The sequence below is a fragment of the Acomys russatus genome, chromosome 6, assembly GCF_903995435.1.
Source record: "Acomys russatus chromosome 6, mAcoRus1.1, whole genome shotgun sequence".
Lineage (NCBI taxonomy): Eukaryota > Metazoa > Chordata > Mammalia > Rodentia > Muridae > Acomys > Acomys russatus.
Window position 1 is genome coordinate 67,603,480 of NC_067142.1, and position 11,961 is coordinate 67,615,440.

Here is an 11,961-nt window from a genome sequence, read left to right on the forward strand (position 1 = left end):
GGTCTTTTGAGACAGCGTTTCTCTGTGAAGACTTGGGTGTCCCGCACTTGCTATATAGACCTGGCTAGCCTTGAACCTACAGAGATCCACCTGCCTCTGCCTCCCCAAGTGCTGAGATTACAGGCATATGATACCACACCCAGTGTAAACAATGTGTTTCTAAAAGCAGATTGAAATCCACTAAGTAGAGCACTTAAAAGCATCCAGCTGAGCTTTTTTTAGTTATCTCGTAAATCAGCTTTAAGTGGGGTTCCATATGGCCTCAGATTCACTGATCTATCATAGGGAAGGACCATGCAATGTTTAAAATGCACATACCAATTAGTCATGCTCAGCACCAGGAATAATTCCCATTAATTTCACTTTTCCAGTGAGCAAAGCACCTCTGCTCAACTCACATCGTTTGCTGCTCGTTGGACAGATGAGGCCAGTGTTACAGCTACTATAGACTGAGAAAGGTCTTGTAACTTTATTGAGTTTGCCTAGTTTGTGAGTAGATGCCTGGTCTGGAGCTAGTCTCATGTGTTTCTCAGCTACATGCCATAGTCTCACAGCTACCTGTCTAGGAGCTGTTGTGTGCTGTGCAGTTCAAAGCAGCAGAAAATTCAGTTCACACGTATTCACACTCTGCTTTTTCTCAGCGAGGTCAGGGTTCTTGCACCAAATTCAGCCACACGGAAAGCTGCATGCAAGCATTTCCTCTGCAGCTTTGTCATGCACTCCTCACCAGCTCTGCTTGATTGCCCTTTGATAGTCCAGCATCATTTCCAGAATACTTTGCTGTGGAGAGTGGGGACCGTGAAGAAGATGCGTCCAGTGTTTCCCCTGCAGTGTTGTCACTCACTGGTCACCTGCCCAGCTTGATTGCCTTTTCATAGTCCAGCATCATTTCCTGAATGGCTTTGCTGTGGAGAGTGGCACATAACTATAACACTGACACCACATTCGACGGATTGTGGTTGCACAGCTCTAATACCAGGAAGCTCTCAGCCTTAGCAAATGGCCTCCACATTTCAGATGCTAGTGACAGAAGATGGCCAGAGTTAGATGTCATGTATCTGATTCTTCTCATACCAAACTTAAATCCAAATAGTAGAATGACATTACGTCAAAGGGCTTGAATCCACACCAGCCTTGAGACAGGTAGGAGATCTGAGACAGGGGGTGGGTATGAACTCTGAAAGAAGCAGTGTGAAATGAAAATTGGAGCTCTCTGGGCAAAACCCATTAAGCATTTGGAAGCCACACAGCACTGGAAAGCCAAGTTTAGGGTCCTTTGAACTAAGCTTCTGTGCATGCTATAGCTGAGACACAAGCTAAGGTTTTCCAAGAGCCCTCTGTGAACTTTCTCAGCCCAGTAGGATCGTTTATGGGTGACAATTGGTGTTGGAGATTTCTGCAAAGTGTGGCTGCCAGAGGCCACATTAACATATCTTTATGTTCTCTGTATGTTTTCTTCCTGTTGTCCTCTCCATTTGGCACTCAGTATGTCAGCTTTTGTACTCCATGGGATTCTCGGGGTAGCAGTGGCGTCCTATTCTCCCTGTGGTCCTAGCATAGCTTCTGACATGGAGTTGGTACTTAATAAACGCTACCTATTGGTAGGTAAATAAATATCCCTGACTTTCCCCCATCCCACCCTTCCTTGCTGTAGAGTCCTGAAACATGTTGACTTGGCTTGCCCATTCCAACTAAATCACCCGTACATTCCCTCTGAGAGCACTCATTCCGTTGACCTGAAAGGAAAGAGGTTCATCTCAGCATCCTGGAATCCTGCAGTAGCTACTGAGCTGAAAAGAGAGGTGAACACAACCGGGAACACCACTGGGTTAATAAATCCTTTCATTTTATGACTTGCATTCTCTACAGACTCTCTGTAGAAACTTTACAGTTAACCTGAACCTGTTTATGTGGAAACCATGGCTTGGCCTTTGGGGCTTACACAGAGCTAGTTCACATCAAAACAGCCCAACCACGTGTTTGCTGTTAATACTCTTTCTGACATGTCAGTCCCCGTGTCATATCCATTATTGAATACCTCATATGTCATGAAGGCCAGTCTTTTTTTAAATTTCTTATTAATTTATTCTTGTTACATCTCAATGGTTATCCCATCCCTTGTATCCTCCCATTTTCCCCTTATTCCCCTCCTCTATGACTGTTCCTGAGGGGCATTTCCTCCCCCTGTATATGCTCATAGGGTATCAAGTCTCTTCTTGGTAACCTGCTATCATGAAGGCCAGTCTTAAAGATCATTAAAGATCTCAATGGGGATCTGCTGCATAACACACATTTCTTTTGACGCATGAATTCTGAAGGCTAGAAGACTTTCAAGGAAGACAGACCATAAACCTTCATTAGGTCCAAGATATCAAGTGAGTCCCTTTTCTCATCCTTCTGCCCATTAGTGGAGGAGTTTGGGATAAGTTTCTGGAGTAGCTGAGCTGAGGACCTACTCAGTCACTACTTTTTTTTTTTTTTTTTATTTACCGTGGTCTTCAAAAAGACACTTTACATTTTTACCTTTATCCTTGGAAGATAAAGTCAAAGTGTTCATCTGGTGATATTACCCCCTAAATTGATGAGTTCAGGGGATCATTTCAGTTCACATCTATGGTCCCAGGCTACATAGAGTATTTGACATACAATGGGTTTTAACCATTTACTGAGTGAGGTAAGTATTGGAATTCATTCTGAGTTGTATAGACTTTCTTGAAGCAACTTACAAAACAGATGAAGTTCATGTCTTCATTGACTCACTAATGAACACATGTATTTATTCAGGGACTGTTTTGTTTCAGGCAACATGGCAGGATTTCAACTAATCTTTATTTGCCATAGCACATTAAACATACTTAGGATGAGCCAGGTGGTGGTGGAACATCCCTTTAATCCCAGCACCAGGCAGAGGCAGGCAGATCTACATGAGTTAGAGGTTAGCCTAGTCTATAAACTGAGTACAGGACTCCCAGGCCTACACACACACACACACACACACACACACACACACACACACACACACCTGTCTCAAACAGCCCCCAAAGAAAGACAAACAAACAAACAAACCAAAACCTAGAATGGAAGAAGAAAGATCCCCACAACACAGGATGAGCAGTGTCTGAGGAAGTTCCTCAGTGGTACCCAAGTAAGAGAAAGACCACAAAGCAGTTCAACAGTCTGATGGTGACTGTTTTCTGTTTATATCCTCAGGGTCTGAATCTGCAGGAAGAGGTACAGAGTCGATGGTGGTGAATGGAACTCTTGGAGAGTCGGTTACTTTCCATGTCAATATTCAAGAACCACAGAAAGTGAGGAACATTGCCTGGGCTTCTGAATCAAGTATCGCTTTTATAAAACCCGGAGTTGGAGGAGGAGCACCTGAAGTTGTTGTGTCCCACTTCCTTTATAAAGGACGAATAGAGGTCATGGGTCAGCACTATAACCTGGTCATTAGACACCTGAGGATGGAAGATGCAGGAACTTACACAGTAAACATAAACGACGAACATTCTACCGTCACCAAACGCTACCACCTGCATATCTACCGTAAGTGATGGGATGTAAGAGGGCTGGGATTTTATTGTTGCTTTGGAGATTTGTGGTATAAAGCACACCCATATTCATGAAAACAGAACTTCCTAATTCTCTTCATGCTTGGGATGACGTAAGCACATCAGTCCTTACAGAGGTCTAATTTAGTTGTGGCCTCAACAGACTTTAGCTGTTTTCTGTTTTGCCGCAGAATTTGCCCTTTGATCTTTGTTTTCCTTCCTTATAAAATGTCAACAATCATACCAATCAATTTGCAAGTACTATTATGACAAACTAGTAAGAAACCATATGCAAAGTGGTCTATAAAAGGCTTCCTGCTTCAAACTCAGTGCAGAATGCAGAGGACAGTGCAAAGAACCACAAAAGGAGGACTGTGTGCCCTTCACCTCCTCCCTCCTGTTACGCTAGATCCAAGCCCCATTCCTAAATATGAGCAATTCCATTACTGAGGATATATAGATACGGATACAGATACAGATACAGATACAACAGACATTGGATCAGTATAAGGTTCTGTTATATTCACAACATGATGACTACAGCATTTCCAAATATCTGCGGTTTAACAGCTTCTGCCGTGATAAGGTCCCCCTTGTCTGCCCCTCTCTGTCCCTCCTCCCCTCACCTCCACATCCACTCCATTCTGACTCACGGTCGATTGTATGTGAAAATAATCTGTGTTCAACAGAAGGAAAAAATGAAAAAATAGGTGTGCATAAAAGTGTGTGTGCATATATACATGTGCCAGTTAGTGAGAAGACAAAACAGACCATGAATTTGTAACAGGAGGCTTTATAGAAGGGTTTGGAGGGGAAACGGAAATGATGTAATTATATTGTAACCTCAGCCATGATAAAAGCTCTTGTTGAAGACTTAATGTGAGTGACAGAAAAATAAATAAGTATAGGAAAACCATTTTTTTAAGAAAGCAACCTTCTGCTATGGTTGATTTTAAGACCTATAGGGTTGAAAGGATGTATTATTCATATGTCATTACAAAGCATGGCCACAATAAGTACGACTCGCCACCAGCACATGGGCTATACGAAAATATCAAAAATAATTTTAATGTGATTTATTTGTTTTTGTGACCTCTTTTTTAGTGTGTTTAACGTATATCACACAAATTTCTGGGAAGTTAACAATCGATTGCCACAAGCCTGTATAGGCCCGCTTCAAGTCACTCTCGGCTCATATGCTTTCCCCTCATAGGTCGGCTTGGAAAACCAACAATTACACAAATTTTTACAACACCTGTGAACAACGCTTGTAATGTCATACTGACGTGCTCTGTGGGGAACGAAGAGAAGAACGTGGTATACAGTTGGAGTCCCTCTGGAGAGAAAGGCAACATCCTTCAAATCTTTCATTCCCCTGAGAATCAAAAGATGACTTACACATGTATGGCCCAGAACCCTGTCAGCAACAATTCTGACTCTTTCACTCTCCCGCAATCCTGTGCAGGTAACCAGCTCCTCCCATCTCTCTGGACAGTCTCAGAAGTCACCTGAGACTCTGAAGACTCCATGCCTTAGCTTTTGACTACTCATCATGCGAGTGTGCCTCCTTCATGCCAAGACTAGCCGTGGGTGCGTCCTCACCCAGGCAGCCTTCTGGGGGAATGACCAAAGCTTCTGTGAAGCATTGAGCATTCTCAGGGATCTTGAGGAGTCTGATGAAGACTGCAGATTGAAGGGCTTTGGCCCTCTCTGAAGGGCATGCCATCTTGACATTGGCCCAAATGTGGGCAAACCTGTACAGTGTCATAGGCCTGTTTCCTGATAGCCAAGACTCATAACAATTTCTATTTCCAGACACTCGAGGCTCCCATGTTCACCCTGCTGTGTTGCCAAGTGGACTAGCTGTGCTCTCTCTTTTTATTCTCATTGCGGTGTTGGCTCTTCTGTTCCATTTGTACAAGAGAAGGCAAGGTAGGATTGCCCTGGAAGATAAAATGTGAGAATGTGTCTTCTTTCTTCCAAGAAGTGACCTCATTTATCTACCCCAGTGGAGTAGGGAGTATCACTTTGGGGACCATACTGACGAGGCAAAGGAACAGGGGTAAAAGTATTTACCAGTCGAGAACAAATACAAAAAAGATGTAATAAAGAAAATGTGCTACAAGAGAAAGAGATGCAGTAGACAGTCTCAGAGGGGAAAATCCGACGAAAGAATTGAGTTCTTTTCTACAATTAAGGGAAATTATTTGGTCTTATCTTATGCAACATACCTGCACATTTCACAATCCTGATGAGTAGAAAATTTAACAATATAAGCTGTGTTTCTTGATACTAGCCATTTGAGCTAAGAAGATGTCACAAGCCACTGGGGTCAGGCCACGTTTTTGTCTCTATATTTTTCTCTTAAAATGTTTACTTTATTTACACACACACACATACACACACACACACACACACACATATTCACACCTACATGCCTGAAATAACCAGAAAAGTACACTAGATCCTCAGGAGTTGGAGTTTCTGCCACCCAATGAAGGTACTGAAGTTCTCTGTGAGATCAGGATGGTTTGAACAGCTGAGCCATCTCTCCTGCTCTGTCTCTGCCCCTCACTTTATAAATCTACAAACTCAATCCCTGACAAGGGAGGAAATATTCCCTCTCTCTCTCTCTCTCTCTCTCTCTCTCTCTCTCTCTCCTAGAGCTGCTTTGGAGCTGATGGGTGATGAGGGACACTGGTTGGGGTTTCTGATCTGCCATAGGGTTGTACAACCATAGAGGTCCTCATGTTGGAGACAGGCACCAACACTGATGGTAACGGTTGATACTCCTGAAACAATCCCTTGCAGAATTTAATGGCTTCTAATAAGAAGGATATGAATTATACAAGAAGGCTAAATAAACAAAGGTCAGAAAGAATGGGAGCTATGTTAGTGTTCTGTCCCAGGACAGATAATAACTGGGAAAATCAGCCCTCAGAGGCTGGCTCACTCTATCTATGTAATGTACGCATGATATAGTATGTATATATGTATGTATGTATGTATGTATGTATGTATGTATGTATGATGGATGTATGATGTATGTATGTATTATGTATGTATGTATGATGTATGTATGTATGATGTATGTATGTATGATGTATGTGTGATGTATGTATGTATGATGTATGTATGTATGATGTATGTATGTATGATGTATGTATGATGTATGTATGTATGTATGGTGTATGTATGTATGTATGATGTATGTATGTATGTATGATGTATGTGTGATGTATGTATGTGTGATGTATGTATGTATGATGTATGTATGATGTATGTATGTATGTATGATGTGTGTATGTATGTGTGTATGATGTATGTATGATGTATGTATGATGTATGTATGATGTATGTATGTATGATGTATGTATGCATGTGTGCACCTAGCTGTGTGTCCTCCTGGTTATTAAAGACCTGGAGGACTGTGTTTCATAAACTGAAGAAAGGAGTCTGGGATCTCTGGTCTAGTTCTCAAAGTGAGGGCCTTCAAACTTAAAATGGAGGGAAGAGCAGAGCTGCCAGATGGGCTGGCTGGTGAGCAGGGCTTGAGTGAAACAAAGGAAGGGTCATCAAAGATGTCGACTGTGATTGAGTGTTGGCACACGGTCCAAGAATGAGGCACATAAGAAGAATTCTCGGTGCTTGGGAGAAAATTCCAAGAAAACGAGGCAAAAGTCTTGTGACCTCAGTTTCTTCAAAACATGGAATTGTTCTTGGAACGTGTTTTGTGTCATCCTCCCAGGAGGATGGAATAGGATTGAGTTTACTTCAGAGTATCCACTACAACTGGGCATTGTTATTTGCTCATATGTCTTTATGGAAAAGCAAGGGTTTGGCACACACAGCTTCTCCTTGGGATTGGATACTTTACTCAGGTTGCTCTTCTTAACCCCCAGAGCAGGAATTGTCTGATGCTCTAGGTAAAGCTGGCCGCTGCGTAAGACTTTCATCTACCTCGTTTCTAGGCTCCATTCTCCCAGGTCCTACCACCTCTAGAGTGGTAAGCAGTGTTGAGTTCAAGGGAGATGGACTAGTGTGAGATAATCTAGTAAACACATCTAGTAAAACATCCTTCTTGTAGTTTGGGGCACTGTAATGAGGCCATAGAGGCCTAAGGATGAGATATCTGTGCTCTTCCCTCAATTATGACATAAAGAGAACTAATAAGGCCCAGTTATAGTTCAGTGTGCCATGAGGTGATGAATGTTCTTCAACTTGGAGTGGATGTAAGGGTCAAGTTTTATTGCAAAGAAAAACCGGGGGTATTTTTCCTTTGGTAATCTGCGGTTCATATTTGTGCCACCTCTTCAGAATACATCCCAGAGCTAAGTCCGAGAAAATAATCAGCCAGGGCCCATCATGCAGGGACTACCAGAGGTGAAATGGTTACCCAGAATGCACCACCTGTGGAAGCAACAGAACTCTTTTGTCAAAAGCAAGACCTGGTCACACTGCACTGGTACAATGGAGAAGTGCTTTTAAGTTAAGGTGTCTCTTGAGATGACAAACTCTCAGGCTGGAGAGATAGATGATGGTTCAGCCATTAAAGGCTGAGGCTACATCCAAAAAATATAAGAGAATAGAGATTCTCCCTATATACAGAGGTTGAATCTAAGTTCACTCAAGAGGCAAACCTATCCAGCTGGTGAAGCCAAACCAACATGGAAGGGAAAAATCTTACAGTCTCAAACTTGCTGTGGATTGGTGTTAAGGGAAAGGGGCCACTGTCCAGGGGAAACTGAGTAACCTATGGGCCTCTTGGATCAGGAAATATTGCCAGGAGCCAGAAAGTATAGACAAAACAACCACCGACCACTCACTCTGCTCCCACCTGCTCTGGAGAGCAGCAATGCTTGCATGGAGAAGACTGGTGAGAGAGGAGAGGGAAGAGGATGTCCTCACAGTATTTGCAGATTCGCCTTAGACAAGCTGCCTTTGCCAACTGCACTACATTTTGAGAGTAAATTGGTCTTTCATTCTTACAAACTATAAGGGGGCCTGTTCACTTTCTGCTTTCCTCAGGTCCTACCTTGGCGCATTAGTTACTTTCCTCGTTGCTATAACAAAATACATGTAGAGATGAAATTCCATCTTGACTATTATTTGGCTAATTACTGTAGCACTGTGAGATTCTATTTTCTCAGCTGTAAGGTATCCATAAATGTTATTATTAAGTAGATTTCATACATTCAATAGCCAACCTGGTACCTAGTACTAGGTAAATATGAGCTCTAGTGTGTATAATTGGCAGGCCTGAGTAGGAAGTCGAGAAGGCACTCTAGAGAAAAGGGATTGTGACATGCGTCATAACTCAAAAGGACTCACAAAAAGGAAATGTCATAGTCTCCAGGCATGATATCCAAAGAAACAGAAACAGAGTGGCATAGAAGGGCAAAGACAAAGAGATGGAGACAGACTATTCTTTCTTTGCACACACAAAAAAGATTGAGAGCGCTCAATCTTTGTCTGGCTCCCTCACTAAGTCTGGGGCAGAGACTTAGACAAGACTAGCTCTGAAATAGAGACATCTGTGATCATCTTGGATCAGATCCACTATTTGTACATATTTTGGAGTCCTATAAGAAGAAGGCACAAAGTTCTGTCTATCTCTTTCCAACTTCACCCAAAAACATTGTGTTAATACTAAAAAAAAAAAAAAAAAAAAAAAAAAAAAGTATTAAGATTAATGCCTCATCTAGCTCAAACATTTTTAAAAGTAAAAAAAACTTATGTATCCTTTCTTTGTTTTTCTGGCTCCTGCTATGTAGCCTGGCACAAAGAAAGAGCTTGATACATATTTAACTATTTCATGAATGCTTGTGGTTATAATCAGGTATGTATTGGGATAATAAAGCACTGGCTATAATTAAAATCACTCAAGTTAAACAACCAAGACCCTGACACAGAAAGTCCACAAGCCATGCAAGATCGATGCCAGAGCTATATTTGAATCCCTGCAGCAGATGGGCTAAGCTGAACTCCAGGAAGAAAGAAAAATTTGCACTGGGTTTTATGTGAGATTTGAACAAGAGGTGCCTTATCACACAAGTAATCTTTGGGATGAAAAGGCCATCTGAGGATTCAAGCATCCGTCTCCATTGTGCGGAGGCGGAGGGGCATTCAAGCTCTGAGCTTTATTTCTTTATCATGGAAAGGTAAAATAACACTAGGTGGTCTCTAAAACCCCACCTACCTTTCATAGACTGTGGTTCTATGTTTATTTGTGGCAGGTGATGTCTCAAAGGATACAATATATTCTGTAGTTTCCAGAACTGCTCATCACACAGAGTCCAGAATCAATGGTGAAATCCCTGAGTCCGATGTAAGTTGCTGCTACTCATGAATACACCCTACCACCAGTACCACCACCAGAATAGGCATCTTGGGCAACAGTTGCCCTCTGTTTGCTGTTACATAGAAAGAAGCTACAGACAAGAGCCTGAAGAGACCAACCAAAAAGGAAATGATGGCATGGGTCTCCGCATAAAAGCCAACATAGTCCCTTGTCTCCTCATGACAGCCTCCATGGCATAAGGCCCTGAGCTTCACATGAAGGCTTAACTGAGGGGTTAGATGCGATTGTGTCTAAGAGGCACTCTCTAGAGGAATCGAGCAATGGTAGAATCCTTATTGTGAGATGAGGAATGCTATGGGGTCACCAACAGGCAGAGTCGGTACTAAGGTTGTTCCAAGGACACAGAAGGAAAGACAGACAACCTTGAACTAAACTAGCTGGTCTAGAACAGCTTTTCTTAGACCCTTAATCGCTCTGTTCCACACCTTCTTCCTTTGGTCGGCCTCCCATGGCTTGCTCCCAGCAAAGATCACCTTTTGTACCTACACAAGCCTGCTTCCTTGAGTCTGCAAGGGGTGAAGGGGGACACTCAGGTTTTTCCAGTTACTCTGACACTGTACTAAAACTACTGGGGATGCAATTATAGATTCACATAACTCACAGAAAACTAATCTCCCAGCACAGCAAGACTCAGTCTAAACTACACAGAACCGTCCTCTTAGCTCCTGGGGGCCTTCTGCTACAAGGCTATGTATGCTCAACTGCCACCCACTTGTCCTTATGGCTATCGTAACCTGATCCAGAGTTGGATGGAACAAGACCTGATGACAGAAAAAGAGACTCCATGGTGAAAGGGGATCCAGAATGGGTGGTGGAGAGACGGGAATTAGGAAGAGAGCCTCTTCCTTGTCTTGTCTTCTGAACTCTCGCTGAGGAGAAAGTATCTCTTTTCCAGGGGAATTCACGTACGGAAGAAATGGTGAATCCCATTTATTCCACGGTGCAGCTTCCTGAGAAGGTAAATCCTGGGTGGCTTTTTAATCTTTTTTTTCCCATGCGTTCTACCCTCCTGCTCCATCCCATCCATCAGTATTTAACTGAAAGCCTGAGTCTCCTTGAGGCAAAGGGAAAGTTGTTCACAGCATTCTAAATACTAGATCATGGGAGGCTTTAATAGTGACTAGACCCCAGCAGTTATTGGCCTCTATGTTAAGGCAAAAATGGAGTTGCTGAGGAACAGAAAGAACTAAGGCTGACCTAGGAACAAATAATGCATCCTGGATACTGTTTGAGGCCTAATAATCAAAACCACTTTCAAATACCCCTATTCCTTTCAAATACCCCTATTCCTTTCAAATACCCCTATTCCTTTCTACTTATTTCTTCTCAGCTAAGAAGTTCCCTGGGGCTCCCAAATGGGGTGGCTGGAGCAGAGAAAAATGATTCACCAAAACAAACAGCCTTTCTACCCCATGTCCCCAAGCACAGGGGAAAGCTAAGATATCACCCTAGGCTGCTTTCTTAACTCTCCTGGTACTTCAGGGGACTGGAGTTCCCCAGTCACACCTTTCAGCTAACAATTTTTTCATATTTCCTTCTCCTACACAGATGTAGAAAACCAACATGAAGTGTGACAGACCTTCCAGCTTTTTGAGTAATGAACCTGTCGTCCAATGGAGCAGGCAGCATTCTCCCTTTGGAAACTAAGTAACAACCACTGTGAGGATACATGCCCTGATATTTTGTGAACACTTGGCCTTATTTATCAAATCCTTCCTATGTGGGTAAGATAGATTTCCTGATATGGTGCCCACAATCTTTTTCATACCACAGAGCATATAAAAAAAATTTTTGTGGTCACACTGCATTCAATCACCAAAGAAACTTATGTCCATAAAAAACTGGAGATGGCTGGAATATTTTCATATCAAGATGGAACATCACTGTCCAACAGCTGTACGAAGAAATCAGTCATTATTGTGAACACTTCTAAAACACCATGGCATACCAACTAGATGTTTTGTGCAGGCTCAGCAAGTGTAAGGAACCCTGATGCAAGGCCTCCCAGTCTCTATAGTTCCTTAAGCAACTTAGGAAAGGCGCCCTTAG

General features: G+C 42.6%; 1 protein-coding gene across 1 annotated transcript; it reads left to right on the forward strand.

The window, feature by feature from the left end:
* The first annotated feature begins 2,647 nt into the window (after nucleotides 1-2,647).
* LOC127191138 (SLAM family member 5-like) lies at nucleotides 2,648-11,466 on the forward strand. The gene is made up of 8 exons (XM_051148358.1): nucleotides 2,648-2,674; nucleotides 3,107-3,134; nucleotides 3,211-3,546; nucleotides 4,765-5,016; nucleotides 5,367-5,499; nucleotides 9,783-9,879; nucleotides 10,808-10,870; nucleotides 11,461-11,466. Exons 1-8 carry the CDS (start codon nucleotides 2,648-2,650, stop codon nucleotides 11,464-11,466), a joined length of 942 nt encoding a protein of 313 aa, XP_051004315.1.
* Nucleotides 11,467-11,961: the final 495 nt, after the last annotated feature.

Bases quoted from the DNA above. Each gene is read 5' to 3' on its own strand.
- LOC127191138 (XM_051148358.1), top strand. From the start codon at position 2,648: ATGGGTTTTAACCATTTACTGAGTGAG. The intron at 3,547-4,764 runs GTAAGTGATGGG...TTCCCCTCATAG, and splicing joins CTACCACCTGCATATCTACC to GTCGGCTTGGAAAACCAACA. The intron at 5,500-9,782 runs AGATAAAATGTG...ATGTTTATTTGT, and splicing joins CAAGGTAGGATTGCCCTGGA to GGCAGGTGATGTCTCAAAGG.